The 24,492-nt window shown below is 21.9% G+C and overlaps 2 protein-coding genes across 3 annotated transcripts in view; both read left to right on the forward strand.

Moving 5' to 3' along the window:
• LOC727106 (heterogeneous nuclear ribonucleoprotein H) overlaps positions 1-1,472 on the forward strand; it is a 6,921-nt gene extending 5,449 nt beyond the window's left edge. For both annotated transcript variants that reach the window (XM_006568253.3, XM_006568254.3), the window contains exons 6-9: positions 417-610; positions 718-837; positions 919-1,018; positions 1,208-1,472. In XM_006568253.3, the coding sequence (XP_006568316.1) occupies positions 417-610; positions 718-837; positions 919-1,018; positions 1,208-1,293 (500 nt within the window). In that variant the 3' untranslated portion in view covers positions 1,294-1,472. The remainder of the gene's footprint in view (positions 1-416; positions 611-717; positions 838-918; positions 1,019-1,207) is intronic.
• Positions 1,473-2,934: 1,462 nt separating this feature from the next.
• On the forward strand, positions 2,935-22,605 carry LOC413947 (sodium leak channel non-selective protein). Its single transcript, XM_026444169.1, has 53 exons — positions 2,935-3,158; positions 3,987-4,093; positions 4,161-4,310; positions 4,384-4,542; positions 4,646-4,793; positions 4,863-5,096; positions 5,170-5,343; positions 5,480-5,627; positions 5,725-5,873; positions 6,071-6,181; positions 6,630-6,740; positions 7,221-7,363; positions 7,450-7,908; positions 7,992-8,118; positions 8,219-8,361; positions 8,434-8,558; positions 8,615-8,802; positions 8,885-9,161; positions 9,392-9,545; positions 9,648-9,776; positions 11,485-11,761; positions 11,848-12,013; positions 12,084-12,267; positions 12,361-12,553; positions 12,629-12,791; positions 14,042-14,172; positions 14,280-14,465; positions 14,526-14,749; positions 14,817-15,094; positions 15,212-15,459; positions 15,938-16,327; positions 16,516-16,707; positions 16,769-16,906; positions 16,983-17,189; positions 17,285-17,481; positions 17,568-17,690; positions 17,786-17,959; positions 18,033-18,212; positions 18,353-18,605; positions 18,676-18,843; positions 19,016-19,224; positions 19,344-19,464; positions 19,531-19,664; positions 19,747-19,912; positions 20,168-20,362; positions 20,553-20,770; positions 20,880-21,103; positions 21,179-21,315; positions 21,398-21,534; positions 21,662-21,818; positions 21,896-22,012; positions 22,114-22,288; positions 22,364-22,605. Exons 2-53 carry the CDS (start codon positions 4,023-4,025, stop codon positions 22,543-22,545), a joined length of 9,444 nt encoding a protein of 3,147 aa, XP_026299954.1. The 5' UTR covers positions 2,935-3,158; positions 3,987-4,022; the 3' UTR covers positions 22,546-22,605.
• Positions 22,606-24,492: the final 1,887 nt, after the last annotated feature.

A 24,492-nucleotide genomic window follows, 5' to 3' on the forward strand; every position in this document is an offset into this window, starting at 1 on the left:
TAAGAATTATAGTAATACATATTAAATTGATATAATTTTAACTTGATATAATTTATAATATAATTATAATATATAATTTATAACTTGATATAATTTAACAATTTTTCTGCTTAGTCAATGCAGAATTTATTAATTTTTTATATTTCTAAGAAGAACTCTTAGAATAAAAAGAGTTACTGTGTTATCTTTTTCTTTAATGTTTATCATATGTTTATCAACTGCAATAGATTTGAATAAAATATAAAATTTCAGAATTTTTAAATAAGAGAATTTTTAAATAAGAATTTTTTAATTTTTAATTAATTTTATAAATAATTAAATCTAATCCCATCAGATCAACTCATATCATTTAAGCAAACATTATTATATATTAAATTTTTTCTTTATATGTGTATTATCAATATTTGATGTTTTAGATTTTGATGGTGGTCCATGGGGAAGTGGTAATAATTTTGATTCACGCGGAGGAAGTATGGGAATGAGAGGAGGTTTGGATATGAAAGGTGGAAATTTCAGAGGTAGCGGCGATACATGGGGTAGTAATTCCGGTATTCATAGTATACACATGCGTGGTTTACCATTTAAAGCTACCGAACAAGATATTGCTGATGTAGGTTTTAAATTCATTAAATCATAATACTTCTCTCTCTCTCTCTCTCTCTCTCTCTCTCTCTCTCTCTCTCTCTCTCTCAATGATATTTTATTATGTAATTTTAGTTCTTTAGACCTATTGAACCAGTAAATGTACGAATTATTCTTGAAAATGGTGGACGTCCTTCTGGAGAAGCTGATGTGGAATTTGCAACTCACGAAGAGGCTGTTAAAGCCATGTCCAAGGTTAATTAAATTTAATTGTCATTGCAATTATTATTGAACTCTACTATTTTAATATTTCTATTTTATATTATGTTATTACAGGATAAAAGTCATATGTCACATAGATATATTGAATTATTTTTAAATTCAACTGGTGGTTCAAGTGGAATGTCATTAGGTGGCATTGGAAATTTCTGTGGAGGTACGCGTTTTGCTTTTTTATTATTATTTTCTTTTTTCTTTATTTTATATGCTTTTATAATAATTTTGTATTCTTTATATTCTTTTATAGCATAATAATTTTATTCTTTATTAAATTATTTCTTATTTTGCAATTATTTTATAGATATTGTTAATATTGATATAATGTAATTTTATATTTACATATTAGGTTTAGGTAACAACTTCAGGCCAGGATATTCTCCAAATAGAGGCTTCAGTTCTCAATTAGGAGGAAGTAATTATAATAGTTTTTGAGGCCGGATGTCGCGTTTTCTACGCTATCGAAGATAAAACATTTCGTAAATCAAATATTTAATATACTGAATTATAATTACATAAAATTTCGTTTTCGCATCGTATTCAATCGGAGATTGATTACTATTGTTTCATTATATTTTACAAATTACATACATAAAGTTTGTTTTATTTTTTAATATTAATATAATATTACTGGTAATAACATTAGTCAAATATTTTTTATGGTCAATTTTCATTGACCAGAATTTATTATAACTGTTTCATCTTTTTTTTCATTTTCATTTATGTTCAATAAAAATATTGAACTTTATATATTATAAATTATAGTCTTAAATTATTAGTATAATTTCTATTTCTTTTATAAATTTAAACAATTATAAAAAAAATTTTTATAAAAAAAAATTATATTTTACAAAATCAATATAATTTTCTTGACTCAGAAAAATTCAATTCAAAAAAACTATTTCACATTTTTTAATTTTTTTTTATTGTTATTAATATTGATATTATATTCCTTTACTTTAACACATTGTACATTCGCTATTTTATTAAGATCTCACAAAAGTGTTCCAAATTCTAATATTACAGGATAAGTATATTAATAAACTATATAATACAGCTTCATTGGATTATTAATAAAGTTAGAAGTAATGTTTGCAATCATAAAGATATAGATAATTCATATTGAAATGGAAATGACATTCAACAATTACGATTTATCATACTGTAATATATTTATCTAAATAATAATTCATATTAGTAACATAAGTTAAATATAGTTTATGTTAATTCTTTTAAACAAAACTATTATATTATAATATATTATATTTAACTATTCTAAGTGATATGCAAAATATTTCGATTATAAAATCTTTAATAATATTCATATAATATTGTGGGAAAAAAAATATAAAAAAAATACAGCAAATATCAAATATTGAATTTATTCTATTTTTAGCACTTATGAAAAATATGTTTTTGAGTTAATTATACTCATATTTAATTTTATGAGTTTTTCTAAAGAATATATTAAGTTAAAAAGGAAAAAAAAATATTATATATATATAATATTTTTTTCATTAAACATTTCATTATAAAAAAAAAATACTTCTTATTTTTCATTACGAAAATGTAAACAAAACAAAAAATGATTGTATTTATTTAAGATCTTATCTTCTGTAAGTAAAGTAAAAAAAGTCTATATTCAATATAATAATAATAAAGTGTACCCTTATAAATTTATCTCGTGGATGAAATTAATAAGAATAACATATGATTAATATTGACCTGTTTATAAATAATGACCTGTTTTATAAAGCATAATAATAAATATTATCTTCATAATTGAAGGCTTTCATTTATATCATAATATGATACATTATATATTATCAGTATAATGTTTAATAATAAATTTTTTATTAAATTTAAAATATAATTTTTTTTAATTTAAAAGATACTTTAAAATTCTTATTTTTTGAATATATGAATTTTTATAGATAAAACATGTCTTTAAATTGTAATTAAATCATAAATAAATCATTTGTGCTTATAATCAATATCACGAATATGTTTTATATATATATATACATATATATAAATGATAAATAGTACAAAGAACTAGTGTATGCATTTAAGATGCAGCACCATATTGAACAATTGGAATTTATTAATGAATATGTATATGTGCATATATATGTTAGTAAAGAATATTAAACAATTTAGTTTTATGAAACACATGCTGAAAAGAGTAATTTATTATAACTAATAAAGATAATTATCTTAATGATAGTTTGAATGCGTGATAACAGCAAATTTTATAAAGATAAGATATAATTCGAGAAATTTGATATTAATTTTTCAATGTAAGTATAAAAAGTCATTTATATGTTAATATATAAAATTTTATAATTCATTTATATAAATATAAATTCATTATTTTTAATATTATTAATAAAAATATTTTAATATAAAAAAATAATAACATTTCATAATTATTGTTATTTTAATATTTGATTTGTATATATATATATATATATATATATATATATATATATATATATATATATTTGTATTTTTGCATTTTTGATTATTTTATAAAATAAAATTTATAATATTGTAAAATAAAAATACTATTACATCTTGTATTCATTCAATAAAACTTTTAAAGTCAGGTTAATTAAGGATTATGTCAAATAACTTATACAAAATTCGTTAAACCACAGAGGGCAGAATTTCACGCTCAAATTTAAAATCAAATATTTGTTCGGCTTTACTTATTGATAAGAAAAGATTAAATTTTTTATCAACTTATAACATCAGTAATATTCATTTATAAATATTTTATCTATTAGAATTGTATACGTGTAAAGTTAATATTTATTAAATTTATTCATTTTTTATTTTTATTTAAATAATTATTCTATATTAATAATTTTATTATTAATTTAAAATAAATTTAATAATTTTAAGATTTTATTTTATATAGTTATTTAATTATTATTTAATAATAATATACTATTGCATTAATTCTTGATAATTTTATAAGATATTACTTAATAATATATTAAAAATTACAAAATTTTTATTTAATTATTTTTTGTTGTTTGAATATTTTGTCATTTTTATTATATGATTTAAGTTTATTTTATTTATTTATACGTATTTAATTGATTAATTTAAAACTTTTAAAGCATTAAAATATGAAATAAGAAATAACATATAACATAATGGAAAATAAAACGGATATTCTTAATGATCAAAGTGAAGACAATGAGACTCAATATATTAATAGTGAAAGGTATAAGTATATAATTTTTTTTATTTTTATTGAAATATAAAATTAATATTGTTTCATACATTTCTAGATACGATAATGCCAATGAAAGACAACATTTTTTGCTTCCTAATACATATTCACGTTCGCCAAAAATACCAATAGAATACATTAAAGGAACAAATATAAAACGATATAATCCAGCTTTAAGAAATCTTATACCAATACGTCGCAAAAATCAGTATGTAATATATATTTAATTTTAAAATAAAAAAAATTGTTTTTTAAATAATATTTTACCATATATATTTTAGAAACAAGGAATGTATGCCAGCAGATAGTGCTGGTTTGTTTTCATATATTTTTTATACATGGTTAACACCATATATATGGAAAGCATATAAAAATGGTATTGACTTTACAAATATTCCATATATTTCTACTTATGAAAGTTCTAAATATAATACTCATAGGTAACTGCTTCAATTTGAATATAATTACAATATAATAATATATAATAATATATAACTTTTTTTATGATATTTAAAATATATTTAAAATATATTTCATATTTAGATTAGAAATACTTTGGCAAGAAGAATTAAATAAACATGGTCCATATTTAGCATCATTTCCAAATGTAGCTTGGAAATTTGTAAGAACAAGAATATGTATAGCTGGATTTTTATTAAGTTGTTCTACAATTTGTGGATTTATTAGTTCTGTATGTTTTTTAGTTTAATAAATATTAATGTCATATATATTGCTATAAAATTTAATGTTTCTATTATAGATGATACTAATGAAAAAAGTACTAGAACATGTTCAATCACCAGAAGAAAATATATGGATAGGTATAAAATGGGCATTGTTATTAACATGTTGTGATTTTTTGCGATTAATATTTTTTAACTGGACTTGGAATACTAATATTAGAACTGCACTAAGATTAAAAAGTGCTTGTACAACTCTTTTATATAAAAAAATTATTAGACTGAATAATCTTGGAAATAAAAGTACAGGAGAAGTAAGATTTTAAATAAATAGTATCATCACATTAGATTTAATTTCATATCTATCAATGTTTTATAATTTTTTAGATGATTAATTTATTTACAAATGATAGTCAAAGACTTTTTGATGTTGTCATTTATGGACCTATGATATTTAGTGGTCCAATAATTATTATCTGTGGTATAATTTATATACTTTGGGTATTTAGTCCAATAGCTCTTTATGGAATATTTACTTTCCTTGTATTTTATCCTTGCCAGGTGAGAAATTATTGAGAAATATTTCTTTATACAATTTTTTATATTTAAAATTTTAATATTTCTATAATTCTATATTTATTTTTATACTTAAAATTTCACCATATAATAGTCCATGTAATGTTAATTTTCTTAACAGTATCTTCTATCCCGTGCAGTTGGATATTTTCGTTCGAAGACAGTTATTATTACAGATACACGAGTAAAATTAATGAATGAAATCTTAGAATGTATAAAATTAATTAAAATGTATTCATGGGAGAAATATTTTAGTCATAAACTCCTTGGTATAATTATTATTTTGCTAAATAAAATAAATTATTATAATATGTAGCATTATAATTTAATTTTAATTATCTTTTTATATATTAATTAATTTTACAGATATACGAAAAAAGGAGGAATATTGGTTACATAAAATTGTATATTTCCAAAGTCTTGCTATTTCTTTAACGCCAGCTATACCTGCAATATCTGCAATTGTTACATTTCTAGCACATTTATCTTCAGGCAGTAATTTAACTGCTTCTCAGGTATATATTATTTTGCAAATTGAAAATGAATATTTATATTTATTTAAATTTCTTTGGAGGAATATTAGAATAAGTAATTCCAAACTAAATATATAAGTAGCTATCATTCAAAAACATTATTAATTAAATAGTAAAAAATATTCTGCATATTTAAAGTTATGAAACAAGTGTTGCATTTAATAAGATGAATATTGCAGGCTTTTCCAATTACAACATTTTTCGGAAATATGTTGAGAATGGCACTCTCTTCCCTTAAGGATTCTACACGACATTTTATCGACGCTCATATTGCTCTTAGAAGAATTAAGGTCTCCCAAAACATTTACATTTAAATTATAATTTTATTATAAAATCTCTGACATTTTAAATGTTTAATGGATGGGTATTTTTCATTTATTATTAACAAACAAATTCTCGTGTATTTTATATCAAAAGGAATAGCTTATATTATTAAAGTAGTTAAATAAAAAACTAATATAATTGATATAATATATGCGAGAATTTTTTTATTAATAATATGTTTATATGTAATAGTAAATGGTCAAAAGTTTGCTAACATAAAGGGGAAAGTGTGGCACATATATAAATAAATACAAATAATTGCTTTTTCTCTTACTCCTCCTTATTGTATATACATTAAAAAGATAAACAAAGCTGTGTATGTATGATTAAAATGCAAATGTTGGGAATAATTTAACATAACATAATAAGTTTGCAATATTCACATATTAAATTATAATATGTTACTTTTTACAGGTATTTCCTTTTGTAACATTGCTCAATTCTCAATTTCGTTCTTCATTTTTATTTCTACAAGTGGCGTTAATTAATATCGCCGAGTCAAATATAACACTCAACAGATTGCAGGTGTTTACTTTTGCATTTATCTGTTAATAATAATTACTAATTATAATAATATAAAAACTATAATTGGTTATTTTGCAAATAACATTTGCATTGTAAAGAAATTTAATTCGCTTTTCATTGTATAATATATTATAATAGTTATAAAAATATACAATGCTTTGTAGTATAGTTTATTTAATGCTTGATTGATCTTATAGATAATGCATTTGAATATTCTGTAATAATTCATTGCACTTTTATGTTATGCATTGCATGTTTTAAATCATAATTTCCATATGCTTTTAAAAACTTTTTATATGATATTTTTATATTATATTTTTATTTTAGTATTATATAATTTTATATAGTATTATAAATTTAATATTTATTAATTAAAATAATGAATATTGTTATTAAAATTGATTTGGCTTTGCTTATAATCATTCGATTTTTAATTAAAATTTCGATGATCATCTTTAATAATTAATAATATTTGTGCAGAATATATTACTTTTAGAAGAATATACATGCCATATATCAAAGCCAATTGTAAAATCACAAGCTATAGCCATTGCTAACGGTACATTCGTTTACGAAAATTCTACTTTGTACGCTAAAAAATTAAAAAATATTAGAAAAAAAAAGTAAGTTCTTTGAAATTAATAAATTTTTTACTCTTATTTTTTTATTTTTTTAAATTTTTATATATATATATTTTTTTTTTTTTTAGAAAAATCGTATCATACTTAAGAAACAAAGTTGAATTGGAAAAACTTAATGAATCGTCCCAAGAAACTGAATATATTAAAGTACTTTCAACTATTAAATTCGGAGTAACAAAAGGTGGATTAACAGGAATTTGTGGACATGTAGGAAGTGGAAAATCTAGTCTTTTGCTTGCAGCTTTAGGACAATTAAAAATGATAAACGGCTGTGTTTTGAGAGAAGGTTCCTGTGCTTATGTTAGTCAACAAGCATGGATTGTTAATGCAACTTTCAAAGAAAATATATTGTTTGGAAATCAATTTGATGCTAAACGATACTATCAAACATTAACAATATGCAGTTTAAAAGAAGATTTGAATATGTTACCGGGTGGAGACGAAACTGAGATAGGGGAAAGAGGTATAAATCTTTCAGGAGGACAAAAGCAAAGAATTGCTCTTGCTAGAGCACTTTATGCTAATCGGTATATTTTTTTTTACTGTTAAAACTCTTAATTTCTAAAATATATAATTATATTTTTTAAAAAAATCATATGTTTTTTTTAAGAGATATATATTTTTTGGATGATCCATTAAGTGCAGTAGACACACATGTGGGTTCTTATATTTTTAAAAATTTAATTCTCGGAGCGCTCAAAAATAAATGTGTATTATTTGTAACACATCAAATTCAAGTATATATTTAATTTATATTTTCAATAAATTATATTCTTAAATTCAAATAATTCGTATATATAATTAATTACGCTTAACATTATATTTCACTAATTATAGTTTTTAAAACATTGTGATCAAATACTTGTAATGCATAAAGGAAGAATTGTAGAACAAGGTACACATGATGAATTGATGCAATTAAATAAAGAATATGCTACAATGGTAGATAGTGCATTATTAAAAACGGAGATCGATTCAAAGTATTTATCTTACAAATAATTTTTAAAAAGCTTTTGAATAATTATAATATTAATTATATTCAATTTATTTAGTGAAATTACGATACCGATTCAAACAAATAAAGATTCTAATAATGATTCAAAGAGACAAACAATAACTTGCAATGCAGAAGATAATGATGAATATATTGAAGCATCAACAAAGATACATAAAAAAGGTGTGTATTAAAAAACTTTAAATTATCAATTTGTCACATTTGAGTTTATCATTTAGAAGCAATCCTTACTACTCAAGAAAAGATGGGAATAGGTACTGTAAAATCATATATTTATCATATATATGTAAAATCTGCGGGTGGTTATTTTATAGCGATTTTGGTATTTTTAACACTTTTTTTAAGTATTGGAAGTTCAGCATTTAGTTCTTGGTGGTTAGCTACATGGATTAAAGCTGGTAATGGGGTAAATATTTTCTCCTATTTTAATTGTATATTTTATATTTTTTCTTTCTTTTTTTTATTTTCATTAATCTTTCTCATTTAAGAATATTATTGATTCCAATAATAATAAAACTATATCATCAAATAATTTAAATGATAATCCTAATTATTCATATTATCAAAATATTTATATTGGTTGTATTGGAATAATTTTATTAACAAGTTTATTGCGTGGTTTGGTTATTATGTATGCTACAATAAATGCTTCGACGACATTACATAACAAAGTTTTTAAGAAAATAATTAAAACAACATTAACATTTTTTGAAACAACTCCTATTGGAAGAATACAAAATATTTTTAGTCGAGATATTGATGAAGGTAAGATATACTATTTTTTGAACTGTAATACTATTGTTCATGAACTATGTTTGTTATGCATCACAAACTTTATTGTTGTCATATTGATTGTTTATATATTTTTGCGAGTAATGAACAATTTTTAAAAATGTTTATTAAATGTAAATTATTTGCAAATTGTTTGTGAACAATAGTGTAAATCTAACATTAAATATCAAGATAATTATATTTCTTAATTACTTTTATTATAGTGGACAATTATATACCAATTTCTGTAGAAAACATGATACAGAATATAATTACTTGCAGTTTTGCAATTGTGTTTATATGTGTAATATTACCTTGGTATTGTTTACCATTAATTATCCTTGCTGTTATTTTTTTTTATATTAGCAGAATCTTTAGGTGAGACATTTTAATTCATATTTTAAAATAGAATTTACAATATTCTTCAATAATATTTTTCATTATTATTCTTCAAATATAGCAACAGAAAAATTTTTTCAGAGTAGCAATGAGAGATTTTAAGCGAATGGAGAATATTTCACGATCTCCTGTTTTAAGTTTCATTACTACTACCATTCATGGTCTAAATACTATTCACGCATTCCAAAAGGAAAAAGCATTTGTAAACAAGTATGCTTCTTAAAATAATAGATTACTATACATTATTATAAAGTATTTCAATAACAATATTACAAGATAATATTTTATTATTATTTATAATATGTGAAAATACTCAAGGAATAAATTTTTTAATTCGAAAAAATATATTATAATGAAAATCATTTTTTTTTTTTTGAAGATATTTTTCGAGATTTTAAAATCATTGATATTTTTTTACAAGATGTTTAATAAAATTCTTTCAATAATATAAAAAAAAGATGTTTCAAAAAAATTCTTTTTTGAATTGGCTACAAATTGGAAGACTTTTCAAAAAAAAAGTTTATTTCTATAAAATATGAAAATTATCTTGATTTTTTTAAATAACATGATATATTTTTGATTTCAAAACATTGCTGGTATTAAAACGTATCTATTGTATATTTTAGTAGTATATTTTAGTTAATATTAATTTTGAAATAGAGAAAAGAATTTTATAAATCTTAAATTTATTGATACATTAACATATGAAAGTTGATTTAATAGGATGTTAGATCAGATATTTTTAGATAATATTTGTACCATTATACCACCATACCACAAATTGCAATAATAAAAATTATCAAATTATTTGATTGATAAATTGATAGATATAGATTGCTCAAACTTATCTTCATTAAATTTTTCTTATGAAAATATTTATTTATTATTTATTATTTATTATTTATTATTTATTATTTATTATTTATTTATGAGAAACCTCCAAACTATATACAAGATTTAAATTGTATACAAGAGTTAAATTATTATATATATGTAGAAAAATATATTTACAAAATTTATTTGTTGCTACACATAAAAATTTATTCAAAAAAAAAACTATTGAAAAATAATATACATTTGAAGATTTATTATAAATATAAATATATAAATAAAAAGTCTAATATATAATTTCATATAAAAAAGATAAAACGATTCTCATCTTCTGTTAAATAAAAAATACTTTGGTAATTTTTATTATTGCAATTTATTGAAAATATAAATATTATTGTAAACATGTGATGATATAATATTTTATTAAATTAAATATCATAGGAATCAATATCCTAGAAATCAATGAATTTCAAATTTATGAAACTCAAGATCAAAAAATCAAGAAGTTATAATATTATACATTGTTGAATTTGATATTAATCAATACTATAAAATACTATAAAATAAAAAATACATTATATATTTAAAAAAAATCAAGATGACTTTATAGAAAAGAATTTATAGAAAAAAACATTTTTTGGAAATTTTAAATAATTTGTAATTTGTAATTGATTCAAATCAAATTTTATTTGAAAATTTTGTCTTATATTTTTGAGAATTTTTAAAAAATCATGTTTGGAAATGGATGTTAATAATGAAATATTACAAAAAGATAATCCACAATTAAATTAATAAATATTCAATAAAAAGTCAATGAAAATAATTTTGAACATTTATTATAATAAATTTTTTCTTCATTAATTTCATTAATTTCAAAATCATTTTATTATAACTCAAGATGAATCAGATTTATCTTGATGAAAAAAATTTTTGATGACTTTAAAGTATCAAAAAATATAACATTGAAAAATTATTTCCATATGTATTTTTTTGAATTAAATAATTTTTTAAGCATTTAACTAAGATATTATTTTGTAATAGAATTACTGAAGACTATTTTGTATAATAATTGATTATTACATTTTAGATTTGAGGAATTATTTGATTTAAACAATTTATGTCTTTATCTATGTCAATCTATCATGAGATGGTCTGCTGTAAGACTTGATATTTTAGCAATTGCTTCCTCTTCTATTACTGCTTTTCTTGTAATTGCACTTAAAAATCAAATATCTCCAGCTCTTGCTGGTTTAGCAATGGCATATGCTATGCAAATGACTGGCATTTTTCAATACACTGTAAGATTAATGGCGGAAATAGAAACTCGTTTTATAAGTGTTGAAAGAATAAGCTATTACTTAAAGGTAAATAAAATGATTACATACACATATATTTGTTATAACTGATAATTAAATTATATATACATATATATGTATATAACATATTATAGACTTTACAAAAAGAAGAAATTTCTGAGCAACATCTCATAGATCTTCCTGATCAATGGCCTATTGATGGAGAATTAGAATTTTGTAAAGTTGAATTAAAATATAGAAAAGGTTTATCACCTGCATTAGATAATATTTCATTTATTATTAAACCTGGTGAACATATAGGTAATAATAAGTTGATAAGATTTATACAAAATTATATCATGATTTTTTTTAATGATATAATGAATTTTAGGTATTGTAGGACGAACAGGAGCAGGAAAAAGTTCTTTAATCATTGCTTTATTCCGATTAATTGAAATTTCTGCTGGAAAAATTAAAATTGATGGTATAGATATAGCAAAAATAAATTTAAAAGTATTAAGAACTAAATTATCTATAATTCCTCAGGATCCTGTCTTATTTAATGGAACCATACGGTAAATATATATATAAATTAAAAAACAAATATATTAAAAATTTATTTATTTTTAATATTATTATTTATAATTATATTTATAATTATATTATAGATCAAATTTAGATCCCTTTAAACAATTTAGTGATTCTGAAATCTGGAGTGTTTTAGAAAAAACTCAATTGAAAGAAAAAGTACAAGTTATGCCTGGTCAATTGGATGCACCTATTGAAGTTGAAGGAAAAAATTTAAGTGTAGGCGAGCGACAATTATTTTGTCTATCAAGAGCACTTTTGCGTAATGCCAAAGTATGATATTAATAAAAACTTTTTGTATTAATTAATAATAAACTTATTTAATTTAATAATCTATTATTCGATTAGATATTAGTATTAGATGAAGCAACAGCTGCTGTTGATCCAGAAACTGAAATTGCTGTACAAAATACAATTCAAAATGAATTTTCAAATACTACAATATTAACCATAGCTCACCGTTTGAAGACTGTTATTTCGTGTGATCGCATTATTGTTATGAAGAATGGACAAATAATTGAATTTGATGCACCATCTGTACTTTTATCCAATTCAAACTCTGAATTCTCCAAAATGATGATTTCAGCAGAAAAGAACATAAAAGAAATATAATCAATATATCATTAACAATAGTATTATATTTAATAACTGAAAATATTAACAAATTAAGAAAATAAAAATATTTTTTATATATATACATATATACATATAAAATATATATTATATGTTATACTAATTCAATATATTAAATAGAATTTTTTTGAAATATAAATATTACATTTATTAATATATTACGGCTATTTTTATTGAAATATTTTATTAACATTAAAACAATCGAACCTATTAAAATGATTTCATATTTTTTATTTTACGATTATTTAGATTTTTGGCAAAATTAATATTGTCTTTTGAAATAGAAATATAATTAATATAAAAATATAAATATAATATAATTAATATATATCTACTTATTTTTATCAATTTTTTTTTATTATTTCATTAATTAATTAGAATCATTTATTAATATATATAATAGGTACTTACTAATCAGTAATTTTAATATCGAAATAATATGTCTCAAAATAAAAATTTTGTAAAATCAGTTATCATCGATTTACGCGCTTTCATTCATTTGATATATTGATTTATGTGTAAAGTAACAACACTGCTCATGCTCATTTCGAATTTTTACTATTACTAGAAAACTTGAAATTCAGAATTAAACCAAAAAATATTTACCAAAATATCGCCAATTATTTGTTATTACTAAAATGTTTATTATACAATTTTAATATAAAACTTTGTTGTTTTATGTTGAAATATAATATATATTAATTGCCGTAAAGGCAATTTTTATTATCGCTCAAATTGTTAAAAAAAGGTAATAATAATTATTTATATTATTTTTATTAAATATAAGAATTATAATAATTAAAAATTATTAATTATATTACAAATCTTTATACATATTTTTAACCAGATTATAATAATTTTGTAATTTTTACTATTATATTATTCATATTTAATATATATAATATTAAATACGAATTTTATTGTATTTTAATTTTCAACAATATAATAGCTATTTTGTTATTATTTTACAATTGAAAATTATTATTATAAAAAACAATATTCAAATAATTATTATTTATAAAATATTTAAAGTATTATTATTATATTATTATATATCCAATATTCAAATTTCTTTTCATCAATGTATATTGATATTACAATATTCATAACAATTTTATATTATAGACTTCACCATTGCGAACATAATTCCTATTATGATGTTGGGGCGTAAGCAGAGCCTCAAAGGGGAACCTGTCTTGGCTGATTATGGTCCAGAAGAATCCCTCAATGAGAGCGCTGATATAGAATGGGTAAATAAGGTAATTTACAAAATAAAAAATATTATTTTTATTTACATGAAAAATTTATATCTTATTATATAAGTGGAATATGCATTAATTGCTAAGTAATTATTTAATTGTTATAGTTATGGGTGAGAAGGCTGATGAGGTCTTGTGCTCTGGTATCTTTAGCTTCTGTTTGCTTGAATACTCCAAAAACTTTTGAAAAAGTTCCACCACTTCAGTATTTTACCTTTGTTTGTGACTTAATTATTACATTTTTGTTTACTGCTGAAATGATTGCCAAGATGCATATAAGGGGTATATTGAAGGTAATTCATATAATATTATTATATAACAATTTACATAAATTGACAATCTTTTAGTTACAGAGGGATAAATCTTATTTAAAAGATCATTGGTGCCAATTTGATGGAAGCATGGTCATCTTTCTTTGGTTATCTATAATATTACAAATGTTTGAAATGTTAGGTTTCGCTTTAGAACTTAGTTATGTTTCAATATTACGCGCGCCACGTCCATTAATTATGATACGCTTTTTACGAGTTTTTCTAAAGTTTTCTATGCCAAAAGCTAGAATTAATCAAATTTTCAAGTAAATATTTTAAAAATATAAAAAATTTATTATAAATTTAATATATTTATATTATTCATAATTTCAGGCGTTCAAGTCAACAGATATATAATGTAACTCTTTTCTTTCTTTTCTTCATGTCTCTTTATGGTCTTTTAGGCGTTCAGTTTTTTGGTGAATTAAAAAATCATTGTGTTCTTAATACTACTACAGATCCAACAAATATAACTATAAATAGTTTAGCCATTCCTGATACTTTTTGTTCTACCGATCCTGAATCAGGATACCAATGTCCAGAGGGAATGACTTGTATGAAACTTCAATTATCAAAATATATTATGGGTTTTAATGGATTTGATGAATTTGGTAATAAATTTTATAATATAAAATATTTACTATATAATAACAATCTATCTTTACAAATAATTTACTTTTCAAATAATTTTTACTGAAATATTTCAGATAAATAATTTTATTTTTCAGCTACGAGTATTTTTACAGTCTATCAAGCTGCATCACAAGAAGGATGGGTTTTTATTATGTACCGTGCAATAGATAGTTTACCTGCTTGGCGTGCAGTTCTTTATTTTAGTACAATGATATTTTTCTTAGCATGGCTTGTGAAGAATGTTTTCATAGCAGTTATCACAGAAACTTTTAATGAAATTCGAGTTCAGTTTCAACAAATGTGGGGTGTTAGAGGACATATCAGCAATAACACAGCATCACAAGTTAGTAATAATTTTATATATTATATTTATATATTAATTTGCTAATAAAGTGATTGAAATATAAAAATATATATTTAATTTTATACATAATCTTTCTCATATACAATTTGTTAATATATTCATGAAATATTTTTAAAAAGACAAAACAATATTTTAAAGGCAAAAACAAACATAAAAGTTAATATAAAAAAATATACAAAAATGTTGAGATTTACTTATTAAATATATTTATAATAATATAAATATAATTTAAATCATATTAGATAAAGCAAACCGAAAATATACTAAAATATGTTAAAGATGACATAGACAAAATGGTTTTATTTTATTTTCTTTTCATCTAACATAAATTTCAATTGTTTATAAGTTAATAAATAATTTTAATTGAATTTTTATAGATTAACTTTTATATTTGTTTTGATTTTTAAAATTAACTTTTCAAAGATATTTCATATTTTGTATATATAATTTTTTTTAGATATTAACTGGTGATGATAATGGTTGGAAATTGGTAACCTTAGATGAAAATAAACACGGAGGTTTAGCTTCTCCTATATGTCACGCTATTCTCAGATCTCCTCATTTTCGTATGGTGGTAATGTTTGTAATTTTAGCAAATGGTATTACCACTGCAACTATGAGCTTCAAACATGATGAGAAACCAAGACATACGTATTATGATAATTATTATTATGCTGAGATTGCATTTACAATATTTTTAGATCTGGAAACATTATTCAAAATCTGGTGTCTTGGATTTCGCAGTTATTATAAACATTCGATTCATAAATTTGAATTATTATTAGCAATTGGTACAACCATACATATTATTCCGTTCTTCTATCTTTCTGGATTCACATATTTTCAGGTTTCTATATTCATTCTTATTTAATTTTAAAATAAATTTAATTACAAATAAAATTAATTGAAAATATATAATGATAAAGAAAATCAATTAGAAATATATAATGATAGAGAAAATCAATTTGAAGTACAATGATATATTATATATAGATTATGTATAGATAAATTAATATAATATTATTTTATAATTAGGTTCTTAGAGTAGTTAGACTTATCAAGGCATCACCAATGCTTGAAGACTTTGTATATAAAATATTTGGTCCTGGAAAAAAATTAGGAAGCCTCATTATTTTTACTATGTGTCTATTAGTCATATCATCGAGTATTTCTATGCAATTGTTTTGTTTTCTTCGCAATTTCACAAAATTTGAAACATTTCCTGAGGTAAAGGAAATATAAATAGATTTACATATAATTAAATTATATTAATAAAAAACTTTTTTAGGCATTTATGTCCATGTTTCAAATTTTAACACAAGAAGCTTGGGTAGATGTTATGGATGAAACAATGTTAAGAACACATGAAACAATGGCTCCTCTTGTTGCTATGTATTTTATTTTATACCATCTTTTTGTTACATTGGTAAAAATATATTTAGATATTTGTTTCAATTATTATTAAAAAGATAATTAAAAGATAATTTTGATGATTTTTTAAGATTGTGTTAAGTTTATTTGTCGCCGTAATTTTGGATAATCTTGAATTAGATGAAGACATTAAGAAACTGAAACAATTAAAATTCCGTGAACAAAGTGCAGAAATAAAAGAAACTTTACCGTTCAGATTACGAATATTTGAGAAATTTCCTGATAGTCCTCAAATGACATGTTTACATAAAGTACCATCAGATTTTAATCTTCCGAAAGTAAGTATTATTCATTATTCGTGTGTGTGTATGTATGTGTATGTATTATAAAAACTAAAATATAGATATAGATATTTTTTATATATATAATTTAGGTTCGTGAAAGTTTCATGAGACAATTTGTATTTGAAATGGAAAATGAAGAAAATGAAGGAGTAAAAAAAATAAATGAAACTTTTGATTCAAAAATGATATATAAAAAACAACGTCCAGTAAAAATTTTAAATAATCCACCTAAAGTAAGAAATGTTGTCACCAGTCTTAAAAAAGCAGCTGTTATTTATATTATAAAGTGAATATTTATAAAATATAATATTTATAAATAATTCATAAGATTACAATATATATATATATATATATATATATATAAATTTTTAGTGATTCCAACAATCAAAGATTATTATTAGGTGATTCCGCTATGATACCAGTACCAGGAAAAAGTCTTCTAAAACCACAAGGCACTGTTAGTAGTGCTAAACAACTTCGTTTTGATCAAAAAAAGTAAAATCTTAAATTTACGTAATAATAATACTTGAAGTAAAGAAAATTAAAAAAAATATACTTTTTTATATTAATTAATTTATTTATATAATAAGGTCAATTAGAAGAAGTGTTCGTAGTGGATCAATCAAGTTAAAACAAACATATGAACATTTGATGGAAAATGGTGATATTGGTGGAATAAATAGAGTTAGCTCTTCTCGTAGTAGACCGCATGATTTGGATATTAAACTATTACAAGCTAAACGACAACAAGCTGAAATGCGAAGGTAAAAATATCGTTTTTTTTCATTGATTTTATCATCTATTCTTTTTCCATTGCTGCTTATTATACTTACATAGAAATCAACGTGAAGAAGATTTACGTGAGAATCATCCGTTTTTTGATACACCACTGTTCGCAGTACCGCGTGAGAGTAAATTCCGTAAAATTTGTCAATCACTTGTTTATGCAAGATATGATACAAATGTGAAAGATCCTTTAACTGGAAAAGAAAGAAAAGTTCAATATAAAAGTTTACAGTAAGTGCTTTTAATATAAATGATTGCTTTGATTTATATTTTAGATTATTATTTATATTTATGATTTATATCTTATTATTATTTAAAATTTTTAAAAAAGAGAAAGAAAGAAATTAATAATAGCTATATATATTTTATAGCAATTTTCTTGGTTTGGTCACATATCTTGATTGGGTAATGATTTTTGCTACCACTATGTCTTGTATTTCTATGATGTTTGAAACACCACGCTATCGTGTAATGGAAATTCCAGCATTACAAATTGCAGAATACGGTTTTGTGATCTTTATGAGTATTGAATTAGCTCTAAAGATTTTAGCAGATGGACTATTTTTCACACCAAAAGCCTATATCAAAGATGTCGCTTCTGTTTTGGATGTTTTTATTTATGTTGTATGTTGAAAAAAGTCATTCCTGCTATATAATATTTAGTAAATTTAATGCTAATTCAGTCGATATTTAGGTTAGTCTTGTTTTTCTTTGTTGGATGCCGAAAAGTGTGCCACCAAATTCAGGTGCACAACTTCTAATGATTTTACGTTGTGTTAGACCATTAAGAATCTTCACTCTTGTACCACACATGAGAAAAGTTGTTTACGAATTATGTAGAGGATTCAAAGAGATTTTATTGGTAAATAATTTTAATTAAAAATTCAAATGTTAAGGTATTTTTTAAATATAATCATTTAATTCTTCAGTAACACAAATCTACTCTTTTATTTTATTTATAAAAACAAATTTATTCCAAAATATTGCAGAGGAGTGATCTAATTTAGATAAAAAATGAATAAAAAATTTTTTAGGTATCTACTTTATTGATTTTACTGATGTTTATATTTGCGAGTTATGGTGTACAGCTTTATGGAGGTAGATTAGCGCGTTGTAATGACCCTACTATTCTGAAACGAGAAGATTGTGTTGGAGTATTTATGAGAAGAGTATTTGTAACAAAAATGAAATTGCAACCAGGTGAAAACGAGAGTTATCCATCTATATTAGTACCACGCGTTTGGTAGGTTTATGTAGCTTTTGAAAATAATAAAAATATAAAATATAAGTAATAAATATAAAATATAAAATATAAAATATAAGTAATAAAATGCTTCTAAGAAGACATTAAAACTTTTTTAGGGCCAATCCTAAAAGATTTAATTTTGACAATATTGGTGATGCATTAATGGCACTTTTTGAAGTACTTTCTTTTAAAGGATGGCTTGATGTTAGAGATGTTCTTATTAAAGCTCTTGGTCCAGTAAGTAATTAATATTATCTTAAAACATTTTTAAAATAATATTATTCAATGATTTTTTTGTTTTAGGTTCATGCTATTTATATTCACATTTATATTTTTCTGGGTTGTATGATTGGTTTAACTCTGTTTGTGGGTGTTGTCATTGCTAATTATTCTGAAAATAAAGGAACTGCTTTACTTACAGTTGATCAAAGACGATGGTAAATCTTTAATTAATTCATTTAATAAAATTTTAAACATTATATAAAAATTTTAAACAAATATATATTATGATTTAAATAGGTGTGATTTAAAAAAGCGATTAAAAATTGCACAACCGTTACATTTACCACCTAGACCAGATGGAAAGAAATTTAGAGCATTTATCTATGATATCACTCAGAATATTTATTTTAAAAGATTTATTGCAGTTATGGTGCTTATAAACAGTTCTCTTCTATGTGTCTCTGTGAGTTGGATAATTTTTATTCTTTTTATATAATAAAAATATCACACAAAACACTACAACACTATAACATCATTTTATAATTAATTAAAATTCTTTGTATTCAAAAAAATATAATACTTTTCGTGAAAGGATAGAATTCATTGACTGTTACTTTGAATCATTTGTTCCTTGCCGGCTACCATTAGACCGTGGTAAAAGTAAATCGACACATTTTTTTTTCGTTAACAAATATTTTTTTATCTTTTGTCCCTTAAGTGGAGAATCGAGGAAGAACACACGGAAGCACTCGCTACGGTGTCCACGATTCTGACACTCATCTTCCTCGTGGAAGTAATTATGAAAAATATTGCTTTTACACCACGTGGCTATTGGCAGTCCAGAAGAAACAGATATGATTTGCTCGTGACAGTTGTCGGTGTTATTTGGATCGTCATTCATTGTACAATGAAGGTAAGTCAATATTATTTAATAATGGCTCAGAGAGAGAGAGAGAGAGAGAGAGAGAGAGAGAGAGAGAGAGAGAGAGAGAATTGTTGTTATTATTATTATAATTTATAAATATTTTATATTATATATATTTTATAATATAATATTTATAATATTTTATAATATAAATTTTTAATGAATATCTTTTTTTCAGAACGATTTATCGTATGTAATCGGCTTTATGGTTGTGATTCTTAGATTCTTTACAATCACTGGCAAACATACAACTCTCAAAATGTTGATGTTAACAGTTGGAGTATCTGTTTGTAAAAGTTTTTTCATTATATTTGGCATGTTCCTCCTTGTTTTTTTTTATGCACTAGCTGGTACGATTATCTTTGGAACTGTAAAATATGGCGAAGGTATAGGAAGGTAATGTTATGTATTTTTATAACAAAATCAAAAAATAATTCAATATCAAAACAATTAAATGATGAATATTTTTGTCTTAATATAATGTTAAGAGGCAATTATTATTTAGGCGTGCCAATTTTGAATCACCTGTAACTGGAGTTGCGATGCTCTTCCGTATTGTCACAGGTGAAGACTGGAATAAAATAATGCATGATTGCATGATACAACCACCATATTGTACTCCTGCTGCTAATTATTGGGAAACTGATTGCGGCAACTTTCATGCTTCTTTAATATATTTTTGTACTTTCTACGTCATTATTACTTATATCGTTTTAAATCTTCTAGTTGGTAACTATTAATTGATTGTTTCAAATGTATATATTGATTATTTTAGAATAATACCTAATTAATTTTCTATGATAGCTATTATTATGGAAAACTTTTCTTTATTTTATTCAAATGAAGAAGATGCTTTATTATCTTATGCTGATATTAGAAATTTTCAAAACACTTGGAATGTTGTTGACAATCATCAAAAGGGTTTTATACCTGTGAAACGGGTACGTTTACAAAAGAAATTGTTATATGTTTAATAAACTATTATAAATTGGCTAGAAATAATGATATGTTAGTTTGTTTTAGGTGAAGTTTATTTTACGATTATTAAAAGGTAGATTAGAGACTGATCCACAGAAGGATCGTCTTCTTTTTAAACATATGTGTTATGAACTAGAAAAGTTGAATAATGGGGAAGATGTTACTTTTCATGATGTTATCAAGTAAATTTTTTGATAAATAAATTATATATTAATATTTACTATATTATTTTTTAATATATTATTTTAATATAATTTAATATATTATTTTTTTTAAGTATTTCTATTAATAAAAAATATTTTTCTTCAGTATGTTATCTTATCGTTCAGTTGATATTCGAAAAGCTCTTCAGCTTGAAGAATTATTGGCAAGGGAAGAATTTGAATATATTATTGAAGAAGAAGTTGCTAAGCAAACAATCAGAAATTGGCTAGAAGGTTGTCTAAAAAAAATTCGTGCAAGTGGGGTAAGTTTAGAGAAAAATAGTAATTTGAAGAAAATAAAATACTAAATAAAATAAATTATTTAATTGACATATTGCAGAAGCAACAAAATAGTCTTGTAGCAGGTCTTCGCGCTAATACCGAACAAGTTCAACAACAAGAACATGTAGAAGAGAAAGGAAAAGAAACTGTCAAAGAAGAAGAAATTGAAACAAAAGTAAATTTTTATATGATATTTATTATATAATATTAAAAAATATACAATATAATTTTTGTATTTTTTATCTATTATTTTTATTAATATTTATTATTAAATAGGATACTGATGGAATTAGATATAAAACAAAAAAACCAGTCGTTCTTCCAAGATCTGATAGTATAGGTAGTGGATCAGGAAGAAAGTATTTAACTCCAACATTATCAGATCCTGCTTCAATTAGATGTGAAAAGGATAAAAATGCGGTGCCAAAAAAAAAAAATAATAGACCTCCACGTAAATATATTTTTGCATTATATATTTATATAATATTTATTTTACTTTTGTCCAATATGAGCTTTCTATTTGAAGCGATGCCGAAAAATAATTTGCCACATCTCACAGAGAGCTCTGAGCAAAGCAGACAACAGCGGGAAACAATCAATGCAAAGGCAATCGGCATATCAAAACCTTCCAATATTATGTTAGAAGTTCGAGAATGGTGGAAGGAACAGTTGGCATACAGCAGTGAATCCAGTGAAGATGAAGTTTAAATATTCATTTGTATTTTTCATGAGTATAAATTAAAAATATAAAATAACGTAATAAATAAAGCATATGCTTTAATATTTTATGCTTTAATTAATATTCTTAATGATCATATAAAATTTTCATTATTTCTACTTCATTCTTTTTTCTGTGTACAAATACAAAAATTTAATAAATAAGAAAAAATATATATATCCAAAATAATATTACAAGTAAACCATTGACATTTATAATGAAGAAAAGAAAAGATACAATTTCTCTAATTTAATTAAAAGTTTTAAAATAGAGTTATTTTTTAATCTTTTATATAATTGTTTATAAAGAAAAATATAAAAATATATTTAAAAAAATAATTTATATATTTATTTTAATCTAAAAATAAATAATTATTTTTAGATATTGAAATTTTGTAATATTCTATTAAAATTATAAAACAAATATTATTATTGCATGAGAATTATATTTATATTTATATTCATAGAAAAAAATTATATGTATATTTAATAATTTTTGTTTTTAATTTTGTAATATATTATTGTAATATATTATTATTTGATATTCTTTTTTTTAAGTTTAATTTAAGTTTAATTTTTTCTTTACTTTTGAATTCTTTACTTTGTTATTACAAATATAAGTTTCATAAAATGATTTTTATATTATAATATTGTGATTTTATTTTATAGATTATAATGCATTTTTTATATAATTATATAATTTTATATAATTTTCTTATATATATATATATATATATATATATATATATATTTATCAATTATTGATATTGAAATATGAAATTTATATAGAATTAGATATAATAGATTTTATATAATAAAAAAATATTAAGTGTTAAACCATGAAATTTTAATTATGATTAATGAAATTAATGTTATTAAAAACAGGAAAAAAATTAATATGAATATAAATAAAAAATAATTAAACGCGAAATCTATTTATTTTTAATATTATTATATTTTATGAACGTTTATATTATATAGAAAATAATTGATTATATTGATTAATATTAGTGATTTCTTATTACAATTCATAGAGAATAGAATATATTCATAAAGAGTAATCTATAATCTATGATATAAATGAAGATAGTTAATTTTATAGCTCAAATATAAAAATTAAGAATAAAATGTTAAAGATATTATTTTTGAACAAAATTGTATTTAAAATTAATCAAATGCAATATATATTTATATAATATATACATTTGATTAATGATTGATATTAGGATATAAGGATTTTTATATTGAAATATTATCAATATTTAATATTTTCAAGATATGAAAATATAATAAAATAGTAATAATGAAATGAATAGTAGTCGCTCTTATTAATATTATTTGAATTTTATTTTTTATTTGTTCAATCTATCTATAATTTTGAATTAGTATATTTAAAATGTTGACTTCATATATATGAAGTCCTTTAAAATATAAAATCATCAATTAATAAATAACAAACTAAATTCAATTAAAGCAATTATTTTAATTAAAATTAAAATAAATTAAAATTAAAATTAAAATTAATTAAAATTATTATTTTATTATTATTATCCGTTATATTTAATATGTTCTTTGTACATGTTAAAAACATGTTAATAAACATATCCAGATATTTTATTTTATATAAAAATGTTTTATAATAACGATCTATAGTGAAGATTAAATATCAATCAATATTCAAATGTATATATAAATAATATTTGATTGATTTTTAATTGTTTTCTCAAAAACGATATTTTCATAAATAAAATGATTTCATTCTTCGCAGTTATGATTTAATTCAAACATCTTTTTGATTACCATATAATTACCATTACCTATTTATACCATAAATTACGAATATATAATCTTTATATAATAAAATACAACAATTTGGTACATTCAACGGTAAATCATTTAATTATACAAATTCTAAAATGAAATGAATATAATTTCAAA

This window comes from Apis mellifera, linkage group LG12, assembly GCF_003254395.2.
Source record: "Apis mellifera strain DH4 linkage group LG12, Amel_HAv3.1, whole genome shotgun sequence".
Classification (NCBI taxonomy): domain Eukaryota; kingdom Metazoa; phylum Arthropoda; class Insecta; order Hymenoptera; family Apidae; genus Apis; species Apis mellifera.

Coding starts and splice junctions, on each gene's coding strand:
- LOC413947 (XM_026444169.1), top strand. CDS start 4,023: ATGGAAAATAAAACGGATATTCTTAATGATCAAAGTGAAGACAATGAG. Junction 6,182..6,629: donor TTGCTCTTAGAAGAATTAAG/GTCTCCCAAAAC, acceptor TACTTTTTACAG/GTATTTCCTTTTGTAACATT. Junction 8,119..8,218: donor TTGTAACACATCAAATTCAA/GTATATATTTAA, acceptor CACTAATTATAG/TTTTTAAAACATTGTGATCA.